Source organism: Saccostrea cucullata, unplaced genomic scaffold, assembly GCF_032062105.1.
Source record: "Saccostrea cucullata isolate Sc308-1 unplaced genomic scaffold, CSIRO_AGI_Scuc_v1 ctg14949, whole genome shotgun sequence".
NCBI classification, from domain to species: domain Eukaryota; kingdom Metazoa; phylum Mollusca; class Bivalvia; order Ostreida; family Ostreidae; genus Saccostrea; species Saccostrea cuccullata.
Window position 1 is genome coordinate 3,975 of NW_026923834.1, and position 18,401 is coordinate 22,375.

The 18,401-nt window shown below is 33.7% G+C and overlaps 1 protein-coding gene across 1 annotated transcript; it reads left to right on the top strand.

Annotated features, from left to right (window-relative positions):
• Positions 1–367: 367 nt before the first annotated feature.
• LOC134265011 (uncharacterized) lies at positions 368–18,396 on the top strand (the record flags this gene model as incomplete). The annotated part of the gene is made up of 11 exons (XM_062747251.1): positions 368–448; positions 2,169–2,350; positions 3,696–3,864; positions 5,095–5,190; positions 5,359–5,427; positions 8,668–8,728; positions 8,863–8,966; positions 16,390–16,556; positions 17,414–17,548; positions 17,666–17,806; positions 18,192–18,396. Coding segments are annotated over exons 1-11 (1,368 nt in total), but the record flags the coding sequence as incomplete, so codon positions are not given.
• Positions 18,397–18,401: the final 5 nt, after the last annotated feature.

Below are 18,401 nucleotides of genomic sequence, written 5' to 3' on the forward strand. Positions count from 1 at the left end.
TACACATGCGTATTCTATGCGTATTACTATTATTGGCGGTAGAAGGAATCGGGGGGGGGGGGGGGGGGGGGCACTGACACCCTTTAATACTACATGAAATTGTATATTTGAACACTCCAAATACTTATCTTTTATCCACAATTAAACTACTTCCTTCCTTGTACAGAGAACTTTCTGTAAAGATTGATTCATAGTAATTCTGAGTCACTTGTACACTTCACTTCTGAACTTTCACCTACAATTTTAGGTCAAAAGGAAGAGCCTTATATATGTATAAGTACAATGTACGAATATATATCCCAAAAATATAGGACAACTAATACTGTTGGCCCAAAGATGTGGGCAACAATGTCTTCAAACGGGATTTCCATGGTATAAACCTTATTGGAAGGATCTCTATTAGAAATCCATGCTTGATATTGGTTGTTGCTGTACAAAAAGCATAATGGTAAGGGCAACTTCTAGCATTTTAATTTTTTAAAAAATTTTTTTACATTCGTACTTCAAAGTTTTATATATATATATATATGATTGAATATAAACGACCAAACTCCTTTTTTTCAAGCGTTGCAGCACTAGAACATCATAAAACGTTCTGTCAGCATGGTATTTTTAACTGTTTATGCTTCTATTCTTAAATACTGAATGCGCATTTCAATAATCTACAATCTAAAAAAAAACAAAAGAAAAAAAAAACCAACCAACCAAACAAACAAACAAACAAACAAAAAAAAAAAAAACGCCATTCAATCGTAAATTTGGTTCGGCTTCATTTTTCTCACATATTCCGCGTTTTTTAAAATCATCAATTTATATATTTATTTTTGAAGGACGAAAAGGACATGTTTATATTGTTTTTTAACTACCCACCACCTACCCACCTCATCCCTCCCTTCTTTCCTACGGTTTCCTGATCTTTCGATGATTAACCTTCATTTATGTCTCTTGGTATTGATTATTGCATCGAAATTTGCTGTCTTTAAAGATATATGTATATAAAAAATGGGTTGTGTAAAATAAATATGACATAAAAAATCCTTAGATCCGCGCACCTGTCTAGAAGAGTTCCGAATTCTTACTCTCTGGATTTATCATAGGACAGTATAGAAATGTAAACAAACGTTTTCGGAAAATGGACTGGAAATGCCGAGGTCAATATTTTAATATTCTCATTTCCGAGAGAAACGCGGAACTCGGTTAACCATTGACATGAGACTGTAAGTATTGTTTCAAATATTAAGTCTAGTCAATATAGAGGACTCAGGATTATATCGGGTATTTATATGAAATAAACAATTTATTATGATAACGTAATGATAGTGATAACGTGTTCATTGTCATCACTAAATGTGATCAAGAATGTGTTGTTAATTTTGTCTGGAAAGAAAAATTAGGTCATTTTAAAAAATAACACGAATAAATAATTAGCTTAGCTAGAGTGTTCTGTATGCAAATTTCAATAGTGATAGAGTAGATAATACATCCAAAGTGTTATAAATTATGATAGAGCTGAGCACAGGCGGATTAAGAGGGGTTGGGGGGGGGGGGGTGGCACCCCCTCCCCCTTTGTGTCTAAATTATACACAAGATTTAATAAATCAATTCTTTTGGCGTGGTTGTGGGCCACAAACCAGACTCCAAACTGGCCACCGCTCTCTTTTTGAAGATTCCTGGATCCATCAGGCATCACTGCTGAGGACAGAGGGGTAGCTAGGTTGGGGTGTTGCTACATCTTTTTCCCTTTTACTTATTTTCCTGACCTTACACTATTAACCCATTTATGTAAAATTTACGATTATTTTGACACATTTTGTAGGGATATATACAAAGCCTAGGGAAGGAAAGCTAGGGGTGGGGGAAGGGGTAGAGTGTTGTAAGTCTTTCAGTTTGTACATTAATTTTATTTTCTGCAATAATATTGTGTAAAGTAATAAAAGAAATAATAAAAGCAGGCTATAGGCCTAAATGAGAAGAAATTAATTGTGTTATATTTTGCATACATATTTTGCTGCCTGACCCTCCCCACCTCCCATCCCTATCTTCTTTCATCCACCCCTTCACCTTATTTTCATTCTATCATTTCTATTGGCTCTAATGGTTGGTATCAATTCATTTACACATTGTATATATATATATGTATATATACATGTAGACCATTTATGTTTTAGGAATATAATCATCTGAATATCAAAATGGAGATCCCTAGTGAAGTACCCTTGCCTGACGTCTTTAGCTACTGCTTAGATAATCAGAAATTCAGAGAGCGCTGGCAGGACATCTACAAGTTAGCTGATGAACACATTTGGGAAACCCGTTTGAACTGCAAGGATCTGTTCGATTCTGAGGAATGGTAATTTAATTTTCATGATAGCAATGATATTCAGGCTTATTATTTTTCATTAGGTCACCTGAGTAAACTCAGGTGACCTATTGCAATCTGTTTTTGTTCGTCGTTGTGTGTCGTCCATTGTCCGTCATGTTAACATTTGAACATTTTCAGCTTCTTCTCTGCAACCATTGAGCCAATATCACCCAATTTTGGCACAAAGCATCTATGAGTGAGGGGGAACAAAAATTGTGAATTTCATGGTCCCTGCCCCAATGGGGCCTGAGGAGTGGGATCAAAACTACTAAAATTAATGCAATATTTAAAAATTTTCTTCTCTACTCCTGGACATTAAGCAGTCAAACTGTTGGGATGATTGTAATCTGCATTGAGTCCTCTACCAAAATTGTGAAATTCATGGCCCCAGGGTCAGGGGTTCTAGTGCTAGGACAGGGCTAAATAGATTGTATAGTGAAAATGCATTATTTCATTGAAAATCTTCTCTGCTTAAAGCTGAACATGACTTGTAAATAGGCATACACCATTTTCGATATCATTATATATACGATACATCAACACCAGGGTATACTCTTCAGATTTGTCACACCTGACCGCTTTATTGTCACAGGTATTGGCGTGGAATGGCAACCCGTGTTCATGCTGGTTATCTTGCATTATCTTTGTTTACATATTATTGCAGTTACGTGTATCTGTGTTGTTTGTATACTGCACTGACCTGTACAACTATAATTGTAAGTTTCTTTGGTATCTTACTTTCCTGCATTAGACGAAGTATTATTATTGTTGTAACCGAGTGCTGTATAGCATATACTTCCGTTCTATACCGGTGTCGACTGATTACACTGAACAGTGACAAAGTCCTGCCCTTTATATAGGGTGGGAGGCAGGTATAGCAATTCTCCAAACAAAAATGGCAGACACATTCCTTTTACGAATCGTGTTAAAACTGAGGAAAATTATTTGCATATTATGAAGGGTTATTGAACACAGAATGATACTAAAATAGAAAATGATTAAATTGAACTTAAGTCCTTGTGCCATAAATAGTGTACTAAAACATAACATGATGTAACAGGAAGTGTTATTCAGGTTTTGCATAAATTGGTTAATTAAATCCAGTACACCTTTGGCATGTAGACAATTTTATAAACACAGAGAACATATTAGTTTTAGCTTTTATTTCATTTTTTGTGCATTTTCAAATTTTCTGTGGTTCTTAGACTGTTGTTACCTGTGATCTCTTTTTCAGCAGTAAAAATTCATCACTTTTAATTACATTAGATATACATGAAGCAAAATAATTGGTGCAAGAGATTGTTAAAACTAACTATGACATTCAATTTTGAAGGAAAAATGGGGAGCAGTTTGTGATGGGACATGATGAATCAGACCCAAAGAGTGACACTGCCTACAAACTGATGTTCAACATGATTCTGGAACACTTTGATAAACTGGAACACGAAGAATCTGGTCAGACCCAGAGGTTGTCACAGAGGGTTATCTATGACAGTATAAAGGTGAGTTTACATATAAAAATATTTTTATGCCCCCCTTCGAAGAAGGGAGGGCATATTGCTTTGCTGCTTTCCGTCGGTCTGTCGGTCGGTCGGTCTGTCGGTCCATTTAGTTTCCGTTCATTTTCTTTACAACCGCTGCATATACTGAAATGAAATTTGGTATACAGGTTTATCAGGTAAATATCTAGGTCAAGTTCTGTTTTGGGTACGATCACACCATTTTTGACAGAGTTATGCCCCTTGGACTTAGAAAAATTCCATTTATTTGCAGTTTCCGTTCATTTTCTTTGCAGAGGTTGCACATATTGAAATGAAATTTAGTATACAGATGTTTCAGCTGAATATCTAGGTCGAGTTCTGTTTTGGGTTTGATCGCACCTTTTTTGATAGAGTTATGCCCCTTGGACTTATAAAAATTCCACTTATTTGCCGTTTCCATTCATTTTCTTTGCAGAGGTTGCACATATTCAAATGAAATTTAGTATACGGATGTTTCAGCTGAATATCTAGGACAAGTTCTGTTTTGGGTTCGATCACAACCTTTTTGTCAGAGTTATGCCCCTTTGACTTAGAAAAATTCCAATTATTTGCAGTTTCCGTTCATTTTCTTTGCAGAGGTTGCACATAATGAAATAAAATTTAGTATACAGATTTTTCAGCTGAATATCTAAGTCAAGTTTTGTTTTGGGTACGATTGCACCATTTTAGACAGAGTTATGCACTTTTGGACTTAGGAAAAATCCAATTTGGGGGGAGGGGGGCATAAGTGTTTTACAAACATCTCTTGTTAAAAAATATGTCTTTTAAATGCATATAAATACTTGTACATACATGTAATGAGCTATTTTTGTTAGACAAAAGTCATTCTGAATATAATGTATTTCATTCATGGATTAATAATCATCATTGATTTCTTTGGGGTGAGGAGACAAGGGGTGGGGGGGGGACACAATCTGACACTGAAGAGATAAGTAATGTTGATTTCTATACTTTCTATACATATATGGCCAGCACATTGTGCCTCCTGCCCGCAAAGCAGACAACTATTACCCTGATCATTGTATTTTCATGCAGCTTTAGAATTTCATAAAATAAATTACCAGGTATATGGTTTCACCTGATGTTTCAGACATTTTATTAATTTTTTCATACTGCATAATATTAAGTTTATAAACCAGAATAGCTTTGTAATTTTTTGACTGATTAGTGATTACTGACATTAACTTGTAGAACATTTATGAAAGAAACCCTAAGCCCTTCATCTGCAGTATGTGTCGATTTCTGGTAGAGGAGCAGCGGCTGCTGAAACAGTTTGTGGCTGTAGAGGTAATATATCCAACAGGGCTCATCACAAAACTTTGTATAAAATGAAAATCGAACTAATATGGTAGAACTTGTGCAAAAAATATTTAAACTGTATTGCAAACTTAAGCTCATGACTCAAAGCTTTGTATAATTATATAATTAATATTCTGGGTACATGTATTTTTATAGGCAAAAGCTATGGAGGTTTGTTATGATGACCAAGACCAGATCATCAGATACCTGGATCAGTGCAGCAAGGTAAGCAGAGGCCATTGTCTGACAATTTACACCTAGTTTTAATATTTCTTTTCCATAATTTATCTTTTGTATTACTTAAGAGGACTTTGATTTCATGATTGTCTTGCACAATTAGGAATTTACAATATGCCTGTTAAAACTGTATACAGGGAAATTTTCGCTCCCGTTTTATTTTCACCCCTTTCGTCCTACTCACAGCAGTCACAGGTGGGCACATTTAAAACAGGGGAAATTCAAAGAACAAAGTATGATTTCTTAAACAGACTATAGCTAGTGACTGGGCAAATTTAAACGGGGCAAAGTATGAAAGGACGAAGATAAAATGGGGTGGAAATAACCCTGAATACAGTATCAAATTTAACAGTTCACCTGTAAGCACAAATGAGTGTTTTGGATCTCTGTTGTCCATCTGTCAGTCTGTCTTGTCTGTAAAGTTGATACACTTCTGTAGAACCACTTGACTGTTTGTCAAAGAGCATCCTTGGGTAAAAGGGATTCAAAAATTATTGAAGAGTCATATCCTTTTCAAGGGTAGATAAATGGAGCAAGGTGACTTAAAAATTCTCAATATTACCATTGAGACAGCGTTGATATAAATTTGATACCCAGAGCTAGGGTCACAAGAGAGGGTAGATTTTTTTAAATACTTGTAGTTAAATAAGAGGTGTGAAGAGATATTCATAAGTTGTTTTCTCAAGAAGAAAAGGACAACAGTTAGATTAAATTGTTATATGTAGAGGGAAACTATAAAAAGCTTCTTTTGAAGAAAGTGGGCCAAATTAAGTTTTTTATATCAATGTATCACCTAGCTACTGGGTATTGGAAATCTTGTGAAGAGGTTGGGGCTTCAGTTATTTATTGCACGAATATGGTAACATCTTCATGTTTGTGCAAAGCCTAACTCACCTAAGGACATATGTTGGACCATAGATGTGGAAAAGTTTTTTTTAAAAAAAACAGAAATATGCCAACATCCAAAAAGAATATAAAGGTTTCAAAATATAATGTTGACATTGAGCCTCAATATACAACAAACTCAAAATTTTGACATTTTATCCGCGGGGAATTTCATTTATTTGCATGATCGGTTTGAGCATAGTTACTAATATGAGCATTATGTTTCTAGTTTTCAGTTTTTGTTTTTGTTAGAAACCTCATCAGTTATAAGGCCAGATAAAATTAATCTTTAGATTCTCATACTAATTTGCTTAAAATTTGGGGCGGGTGGGCAGATTTTATTTTTTATAATTGTTAATCAAATTGTAAGTATCAACAAAATATGGACTCATGTACACAAATACGGCACACGCCAAACAAAATGAGGTGGGGATACCAATAAATTGTGTATGCATGACTTCCCCAAATACTTTTTAGTTTTACCCACAAGTCCCTCTGTTTTCTGTAAAATATTATAGGATTCCAACTTCTTCAAAAAATTGATCGTTCTTGAGGCTTGACATGTTCGACATTAAAATAGGTCATATTTGCAAAATCTATACAATATACATATATATTTAATAAAATATTCTACTGAAAACCTAGGCCTGGACAGTTTTAAGATTTAACATTTTCTTAGTATTTAACATTCTCTAAAGTCTGCCTACGGTGTTTTATTATTTTTTCAAAGAAAAATCACACACAGCTGGAGATCATTAAAACTTGACCAGGTGTCATTTTCCTCTTCTTTTTTTACTTAGTTAAAATCTCTCTAAAAATTTGCGCATGCCAGTGACAGTATCTAGATATGTTTATGCTATTTTTAGCTCACCTGAGCCGAAGGCTCAAGTGAGCTTTTCTAATCACATTTTGTCCGTCGTCTGTCTGTCTGTCCGTCTGTAAACTTTTCAAATTTTCGACTTCTTCTCAAGAACCGCAGGGCCAATTTCAACCAAACTTGCCACAAAGCATTCTTGGGTAAAGGGGATTCAAGTTTGTTCAAATGAAGGGCCACGCCCTCATTCAAGGGGAGATAATTGGGAATTAATGAAAATTTGGTGGCATGTTTTAAAAATCTTCTTCTCACGAACCACTGTGCCAGGAAAGATGAAACTTATGAGGAAACATCCTCAGGTAGTGTAGATTCAAATTTGTTCAAATCATGACCCCCGGGGGTAGGGCGGGGCCACAATGGCTGACCAAAATTTTACATAGAAATATATAGGAAAATTCTTTTAAAATCTTCTTCTCAAGAACAACAAAGCCATAATTGATCATATTTATATAGAAGTATCCTCAGGTAGTGTAGATTCAAGTTTGTTCAAATCATTACCGTTGGGGGTAGGGCGGGGGCAAAAATGGCCGACCAAAGTTTTACATAGAAATATATAGGAAAATTCTTTAAAAATCTTCTTCTCAAGAATAGCAAAGGCATAATTGATCATATTAATATGGAAGCATCCTCAGGTAGTGTAGATTCAAGTTTGTTCAATCATTACCCCCGGGGGTAGGGCGGGGGCCACAATGGCCGACCAAAGTTTTACATAGAAATATATAGGAAAATTCTTTAAAAATCTTCTTCTCAAGAATAGCAAAGGCTTAATTGATCATATTATTATGGAATCATCTTCAGATAGTGTAGATTCAAATTTGTTCAAATCATGACCCCAGGGGCTAGGGCGGGGCCACAATGGCCGACGAAAGAATTGAAAGCTATAATTGATCTTATTTATAATGAAGCGTTCTCAGGTAGCGTAGATTCAAGTTTGTTCAAATCATGACCCCAGGGGGTAGGGCGGGACCACAATGGCTGATCAAAGTTTTACATAGACATATATAGGAAAATTCTTTAAAAATCATCTCAAGAATAGCAAAGCCATGATTGGTCATGGGACTACTTTTGGATTTAAACTTTTCAATAATAAACCAATTTCTACTTTTTCCTAGCCATAGAGCTCAGGTGAGCGATGTGGCCCATGGGCCTCTTGTTCTTCTCTGCCTTCTCTACACAGACAAATTATCTTTTCCTTACACATTTAAACTACTTTTATTGCCAATTGTTCGCCATTCTTCACATGGCTCTTTTAATTTGCTATAAATAGTGACACGCGACTTTTAATACAGACGGGAGATAACTCTTTAACTTTGACCCAAATTCTTGCTGAATAAAAATACATGAAAATACTTTTAACACCCAAAACTCAAAATAAAAACACCAGGGTGGGACACTTTGAGAGGGGCGGGCAGGGATGAGAATCTAAAGATTAATTTTATCTGGCCTAAAGTACTTTATTTATTTTCCAGAATCTAAGTACTTGCATTGACAAGTTGGAATCCCTAGAAGATACCTTGAATGCCCAAGCAGGTAATTAAATAACCTAGTTGCAAAGAAATAATCCAGTCAGTAAACCTGTATTGATGATATTGACAAACATTGTTGTATCTACCTCCATATTTATGTAAAACAAGCACCTGTTCATCCATGTTTTCATTTTTCAGGCTTTGAACAGTTAACAGGAGTAGGATTCAATGGCCTGAATGCTGCAACTGACCAGCAAAGAAAACAGTATGAGGCACATCAGAAAAAACTACAGATGTTTGCAGTAAGTGCTCATGTGATGTTTCCTGATAAGGGCCAGGGTAAATCAATTAAAGTGGAGAACTCTTTAGGCTGTGAAGTACTGATAACAGTTATTTCCTGTAGAAATCAGGGATATACACAGTCTTTTCTCGTTCACCAAAGAGATATATAATTTTCGTTAGATTGTGTTTCCTGTATTTCAGTTCAGTTCAGTTCAGTATGTCATATCATCTTAGTGTAAATTTCCTTTTGATTTTAATCTACTAAGTTTAAAATCATAATCTTCAGCAAAATTTAACTGACATGGACTTCAAGAATATACTAAAAATATTAAAACAACAATAGAGCAGTAATAAGTTGTTTTTGTTATTACTCTGTCATTGAAAATTACATTTGATATGAAAATTGTCGAATTATGTATTAATACGAGGGGTGAATCCGGTGATCAAAAAGTTCGCGAACTAATTGAATAACTTCCATAAAAGAAATCATATTTGGTTTCAGTGTTGATTATATTTTAAATTAGTCCTCTCCGATTCTAATGCACATCAGCCACCGTTCTGCGCATGTGCGAATCACGTGATATTGGCGGTCATGTGACCCCCTCCATAGCGTTCTGTCACAAAAGCTGAAAGATTTTTTTCTGAGTGTTATTTTTCTTTTCATGTAAGTTAATTTTCACAACAAGAACAGTTCATTTGTCAGAAATGGTCAAATCTCGGGAATAGAATGGGTAGATAAGAATATCCTTTCCAAAAATAAGCCTGGCGACCATTACAACAAAAATCTTCTGCCTCGGGAGAGATGTTTATTCAAGGTAGATAGAGAATGGTTGCCTCCTTTTTAGCTCTACTGGTCAGAGACCAGAAGAGCTTATGCGATAGTAATGCGTCCGGCGTCCGTCCGTCTGTCCGTCTGTCTGTCTGTCTGTCCGTCTGTCTGTAAACAATTTTTCAAAATGCTACTTCTCCTACAGTTTTGGTCTAATTTCAATATATCTTGGCACACAAGTAGACTATACTAAGATGCATAATTCTGTTTATCGGTTTTTGATTTTGATGAACGGTGTTGCCGTGGTTACTAAAAATAGAAATTTCTGTGAAATTCTTTCAAAATGCTACTCCTCCTACAGTTTTGGTCTGATTTCAGTATAACTTGGCACACAAGTAGACTACACTAAGATACATAATTCTATATAGCGGTTTTTGATTTCGATAAACGGTGTTGCCGTGGTTACTAAAAATAGAAATTTCTGTGAAATTCTTTCAAAATGCTACTCCTCCTACAGTTTTGGTCTGATTTCAGTATAACTTGGCACACAAGTAGAATACACTAAGATACATAATTCTATATATCGGTTTTTGATTTCAATAAACGGTGTTGCCGTGGTTACTAAAAATAGAAATTTCTGTGAAATTCTTTCAAAATGCTACTCCTCCTACAGTTTTGGTCTGATTTAAGAAATAAGGTATCATTTTTAAACATCTATCGGGATATAAATACGGGTCGGTCACGAGATTAAATTCCATAAAGCCCGAAGGGCTTTATGATGAATTTAATCTCGTACCGACCCGTATTTATAGCCCGATAGATGTTTTAAAATGATACCTTATTACTTATATTTACATTTGTGACTAATTCATACTTTATATTTGCATAATTGTGACTTTTAACGTGTGAAATGCATTATTTTTCAAACCCAACAGCATGTATGTAATTCACTGAACGCGCGTCGACCCTTTATGACGTCACTGAGAAATTACGTCAAACGATTATCCAAACGCACATCTATGACCTCTTGACCCCATACCTGTATTTATACAGTTATAGATACGCATTCCTTTCAGTAGTGTTATATAAAGGAAAACATTTGCAAATGTAAATATTTCAGTATAACTTGGCACACAAGTAGACTACACTAAAATACATAATTCTGTGTATCGGTTTTTGATTTTGATGAACGGTGTTGCCGTGGTTACTAAAAATAGAAATTTCTGTGAAATTCTTTCAAAATGCTACTCCTCTTACAGTTTTGGTCTGATTTCAGTATAACTTGGCACACAAGTAGACTACACTAAGATACATAATTCTATTTATTGGTTTTTGATTTCGATGAATGGTGTTGCCGTGCTTACTAAAAATAGAAATTTCTGTGAAATTCTTTCAAAATGCTACTCCTCATACAGTTTTGGTCTGATTTCAGTATAACTTGGCAACAAGTAGACTATACTAAGATACATAATTCTGTGCATCGATTTTTGATTTAGATGAACGGTGTTGCCATGGTTACTAAAAATAGAAATTTCTGTGAAATGCTTTCAAAATGCTACTCCTCCTACAGTTTTGGTCTGATTTCAGTATAACTTGGCACACAAGTAGAATACACTAAGATACATAATTCTGTTTATCGGTTTTTGATTTCGATGAACAGTGTTGCCGTGGTTACTAAAAATAGAAATTTCTGTGAAATTCTTTCAAAATGCTACTCCTCCTACAGTTTTGGTCTGATTTCAGTATAACTTGGCACACAAGTAGACTACACTAAAATACATAATTCTGTGTATCGGTTTTTGATTTCGATGAACAGTGTTGCCGTGGTTACTAAAAATAGAAATTTCTGTGAAATTCTTTCAAAATGCTACTCCTCCTACAGTTTTGGTCTGATTTCAGTATAACTTGGCACACAAGTAGAATACACTAATATACATAATTCTGTATATCGGTTTTGATTTCGATGAATGGTTTTGCCGTGGTTACTAAAAATAGAAATTTCTGTGAAATTCTTTCAAAATGCTACTCCTCCTACAGTTTTGGTCTGATTTCAGTATAACTTGGCACACAAGTAGACTACACTAACATACATAATTCTTTAAGCGGTTTTTGATTTTGATGAACGGTGTTGCCGTGGTTACTAAAAATAGAAATTTCTGTAAAATTGTTTCAAAATGCTACTCCTCCTACAGTTTTGGTCTGATTTCAATATAACTTGGCACACAAGTAGACTACACTACACTAAGATACATAATTCTTTCTATCAAATTTTAATTTTGATGAACGGTGTTGCCGTGGTTACTAAAAATAGAAATGTCTGTAAAATTGTTTCAAAATGCTACTCCTCCTGCAGTTTTGGTCTGATTTCAGTATAACTTGGCACACAAGTAGAATACACTAAAAACATAAAGAGACTTTATCAGCGATCATTATTCTATTTATTGCTGTTGTAAAGTTTCAAATCCCAGCTGCTTAAGTACTTTTCTCTTCCTTTGCTATAAGTTCAAACCAGTAGAGCTTCAGTCTCGACAGAGACTTCTGGTTATCATATCTAATAGGTTTAAAATCTAAAGTAAACGATATTTTAGGTATTTAATAATTATATTATTGTTCAAATATTCAACTATTTTTCAAAGTGTTAATTTAAGATCTTTGATAGCAAATTGCTTAATCAAAAACACATATCTTTTCAAACTTGCTTTCACTGAGCAACATGACATGTATCATTTTTAACCATCTGCCTTCCTTCACTAAAACGATCAATCCAATCATTGTTTAAATTTATAGGAAGTCATTTGTCTTAATAAACTGTGTACAAATTACTACTTCAAAGGGATTTCTAAAATCCACCATAAATTTTACAGTCATTTGTTGAACGAGTACGACTGAGACAACCATTTTTCATCACAAGTGACCTATATAGTGACGTCATTTTCACATTGTGACATCACAAACAAGGCGAAAAACTTTATTCAGCATAGACTTTTTATAGAACTGGAACTTGTGTATGGTTATGTGTGTACCAAATTTCATTCTAATCTGAATTGTGGTTTTGTAGATATAAAGATAGTTCGCAAACTTTTTGATCACCCCTCGTACAAGTATTTTATATTATAGGGTTATTGAACTTACTTTAGTGAATGCTGGCACAAATTGGCTGTACAAATGCACTCACAAGCTCGTCCCAACGAGTGCCAATATTCACCAATATAAGTTCAATAACTCTATATTATATAGCTAAAATATTTCCTCATAATTTATAATAATTATTCCAACTAAAAAAACTCGAATTCATGATTTTTTAGTATCGGTATTTGAATTGACGCCTGTCCTGTAAGTGTTCAATAACGTCTCATTCGAATGACCCTAGCGAGTGTTATGATTTGCTTATTTAGGTTTCAATGGGTCTAATACCTACTAAATTTTTTATAATAATTTCATTTTTGTGTAAAAATAAACACATCTTACCTAGATGCCACTTCCTTTCTTTAATATAACGGAGAATTTGACCAGACGACATTTGTTGTTTACAATGGGGCATTCAATATTGAACGCTTGTATTTGGAATGTTTCAGGCACACTCATATATGTAATGCAAACTCAGCATTCAATAAAATACCAAGATATAAAACGCTATAATTCTCCAGATTTTTAGTAGTATTTTATTAGAGACTATTTATTAGCTATATATTATTAACTATTACTGTACAGTCCGTACTGGATGTTATGATATTCTGTGTATTTATTAGCTGTATAATATTAACTATTACTGTACAGTCCGTACTGGATGTTATGATATTCTGTGTATTTATTAGCTGTATATTATTAACTATTACTGTACAGTCCATACTGGATGTTATGATATTCTGTGTATTTATTAGCTGTATATTATTAACTATTACTGTACAGTCCGTACTGGATGTTATGATATTCTGTGTATTTATTAGCTGTATAATATTAACTATTACTGTACAGTCCGTACTGGATGTTATGATATTCTGTGTATTTATTAGCTGTATAATATTAACTATTACTGTACAGTCCGTACTGGATGTTATGATATTCTGTGTATTTATTAGCTGTATAATATTAACTATTACTGTACAGTCCGTACTGGATGTTATGATATTCTGTGTATTTATTAGCTGTATAATATTAACTATTACTGTACAGTCCGTACTGGATGTTATGATATTCTGTGTATTTATTAGCTGTATAATATTAACTATTACTGTACAGTCCGTACTGGATGTTATGATATTCTGTGTATTTATTAGCTGTATAATATTAACTATTACTGTACAGTCCGTACTGGATGTTATGATATTCTGTGTATTTATTAGCTGTATAATATTAACTATTACTGTACAGTCCGTACTGGATGTTATGATATTCTGTGTATTTATTAGCTGTATAATATTAACTATTACTGTACAGTCCGTACTGGATGTTATGATATTCTGTGTATTTATTAGCTGTATAATATTAACTATTACTGTACAGTCCGTACTGGATGTTATGATATTCTGTGTATTTATTAGCTGTATAATATTAACTATTACTGTACAGTCCGTACTGGATGTTATGATATTCTGTGTATTTATTAGCTGTATAATATTAACTATTACTGTACAGTCCATACTGGATGTTATGATATTCTGTGTATTTATTAGCTGTATATTATTAACTATTACTGTACAGTCCGTACTGGATGTTATGATATTCTGTGTATTTATTAGCTGTATAATATTAACTATTACTGTACAGTCCGTACTGGATGTTATGATATTCTGTGTATTTATTAGCTGTATAATATTAACTATTACTGTACAGTCCGTACTGGATGTTATGATATTCTGTGTATTTATTAGCTGTATAATATTAACTATTACTGTACAGTCCGTACTGGATGTTATGATATTCTGTGTATTTATTAGCTGTATAATATTAACTATTACTGTACAGTCCGTACTGGATGTTATGATATTCTGTGTATTTATTAGCTGTATAATATTAACTATTACTGTACAGTCCGTACTGGATGTTATGATATTCTGTGTATTTATTAGCTGTATAATATTAACTATTACTGTACAGTCCGTACTGGATGTTATGATATTCTGTGTATTTATTAGCTGTATAATATTAACTATTACTGTACAGTCCGTACTGGATGTTATGATATTCTGTGTATTTATTAGCTGTATATTATTAACTATTACTGTACAGTCCGTACTGGATGTTATGATATTCTGTGTATTTATTAGCTGTATAATATTAACTATTACTGTACAGTCCGTACTGGATGTTATGATATTCTGTGTATTTATTAGCTGTATAATATTAACTATTACTGTACAGTCCGTACTGGATGTTATGATATTCTGTGTATTTATTAGCTGTATAATATTAACTATTACTGTACAGTCCGTACTGGATGTTATGATATTCTGTGTATTTATTAGCTGTATATTATTAACTATTACTGTACAGTCCATACTGGATGTTATGATATTCTGTGTATTTATTAGCTGTATATTATTAACTATTACTGTACAGTCCGTACTGGATGTTATGATATTCTGTGTATTTATTAGCTGTATAATATTAACTATTACTGTACAGTCCGTACTGGATGTTATGATATTCTGTGTATTTATTAGCTGTATAATATTAACTATTACTGTACAGTCCGTACTGGATGTTATGATATTCTGTGTATTTATTAGCTGTATAATATTAACTATTACTGTACAGTCCGTACTGGATGTTATGATATTCTGTGTATTTATTAGCTGTATAATATTAACTATTACTGTACAGTCCGTACTGGATGTTATGATATTCTGTGTATTTATTAGCTGTATAATATTAACTATTACTGTACAGTCCGTACTGGATGTTATGATATTCTGTGTATTTATTAGCTGTATAATATTAACTATTACTGTACAGTCCATACTGGATGTTATGATATTCTGTGTATTTATTAGCTGTATATTATTAACTATTACTGTACAGTCCGTACTGGATGTTATGATATTCTGTGTATTTATTAGCTGTATAATATTAACTATTACTGTACAGTCCGTACTGGATGTTATGATATTCTGTGTATTTATTAGCTGTATAATATTAACTATTACTGTACAGTCCGTACTGGATGTTATGATATTCTGTGTATTTATTAGCTGTATAATATTAACTATTACTGTACAGTCCGTACTGGATGTTATGATATTCTGTGTATTTATTAGCTGTATAATATTAACTATTACTGTACAGTCCGTACTGGATGTTATGATATTCTGTGTATTTATTAGCTATATATTATTAACTATTACTGTACAGTCCGTACTGGATGTTATGATATTCTGTGTATTTATTAGCTGTATAATATTAACTATTACTGTACAGTCCGTACTGGATGTTATGATATTCTGTGAAGTGTTTGGGTTATCTCCATCTAATATCGCAGTTTTACATGTACATAGTATTTTAAGTTGTACCTTTTTAAAACAATGACTCCACTGGCTAAGATAAGGCCACAAGAGGGATTAAAACCAACCTCATAAATCATACACAGAGTAGCATACTTCATTTACTGATCATGTTTTGTATTAGTTTGTTGTACATGTATGTGAATTTTGATAGCATTATGTGTAACTTTTCAGGTACTCCATCAGGATATAACCAATAACCTGCAAGAAATTGAGACAAAGTCCCTAGAAGCAGAGAACATTCTCACCAGGAAGATGTCCGATTTTAAGAAACAGCTGCAGTTGTTCTATGTTGACCTGGTGGACCACAGACCACCAATTCCTACTGAAGTGGAAAGGGGGTATGTCATTATGTCACTCTCAAATGGCAAATACATGTAATAGTTATGTACTGTTGACTTTTGATGGATTAGACTTCAATATTTTGAAGTTCTTGATCTTGAAATTTTTTCATGCTACAGCAGACTACAAATTACTAAGATTCACCTGTATATGTCTTACATAAACATATATGTATATGGTGTTTGATCTTTGTTTTATAAGTCACTGAAGAAAAGGGTGGTACTTGTATTACATTATATTTAGGTGATGGCCAAATAATAAATACATGTTCACAATCATACAGTATGTAAATTAAAGCAAACAATGTTTGCTGGAACATGTATTTTAAAATCAATAATACAATAATTGAATAATGAATGACTACCCTTTTTATGTGCCCAAATTTATTCGGGGTGTATATTGTTTTTGTCCTGTCTGTCTGTTTGTCTGTTTAGCTGTTTGTCTGTCTGTTGTCAATTTTAACCTTCAACATAACTTTTGAAGCGTGGAAGATAGAGACTTCATATTTGGTATGCACACTCCACTAATTAAGCACTTTCAATTGACACCAAGGTCAATGACCTTGTGACCTAGACTGTGACCTATATGCTAAAATAGCTTTTTCGAACTTTCGCCATAACCTTTGAACCATAGGAGATAGAGACTTCATATTTGGTATGCCTACTCCACTAATTAATTGCTTTCAAATGACACCAAGGACAATGATCGTGTGACCTTGACTGTGTCCTATTTGCTAAAAATTGCATTTTAGAACTTTGTTGCCACAGGGCGCATAGTGTTTCACAAACACATCTTGTTTACATCTACATCTAAGTTTTTGATACATTTTAATTAAAAAAACCTATTTTTTTTTCAGGTATTCTTGGCTGGGACAGATCCTTTATGATATTTTACAATACGCTTTGCCAAAGCTTGAATTGTTAGCAGCAACTGATGTCACCCACAGCATTGGCGGTACTCTCAAAAAATGCTTTGAAAGGCTTCTGCAGAGGTGAGATTGTTAATTATAAAGAATTCTACATTTCTGTATTTCTACACATCAGTTACATGTATGTAATGCAGGTGTGATGTACAAATGTAATATTTTTATCTGATTCTCTTTTGATAGTTCCTTTGTTGTGACGGAACAACAGAAGCACATCATTAAGGTGGAACTTGGCTCTAAAAAGAGGAATAAAGAGGCAGAGGAAGGGGGAGAGGAGACAGCCAATCAGAAGTTTAGATGTCCCAAGTTCTACGGCTCTGTAAGGTAAGCTGTCTAAATATATCAAATTATGGTGACAGGTCTAAGGTATTTGCATGTTGGTTTGTTAATCTGACTGGAAACCTTATTTTCAGACTCTAGCAGTTTGTTTAAGTGAAATTCATTTATAATACAGTAAAATGCATTTAGTACGAATACTGTGAATATTGTGAATTCATGGATATAGCAAAGTTACCTTGTATCTCTAGCTATGTAAATTGAATGACTGCCTTATATGGATATAATGAATTACTGATATAGCAAAGATATTTCATTGCTCCCTGTGACTTCGTTATAGATATAAGTGAGTTTCACTGTACCAGCTAAGTCAAAGCATAAACAATAACATTAAATTAAGAACTATATGTATTTGATACTTTTGATATTGTAGACTTCTGGCCTGTGATAACATTGATTGTAAAGGGAAAGTGAAAGCACAGTTCTGTAACGAGTCAGAGGTCAATGAGAAATTTCACAGCAACAACTGGGACAATCCTTGTGAGATCAGACTGAAAGCTAAAACGGATGAATCCACTTTTGAGAAAAAGAAGGCCCTGGCTTCTTTTAAGAAAATGGAAATAGAGAAGTTTGAGAGAAAGCC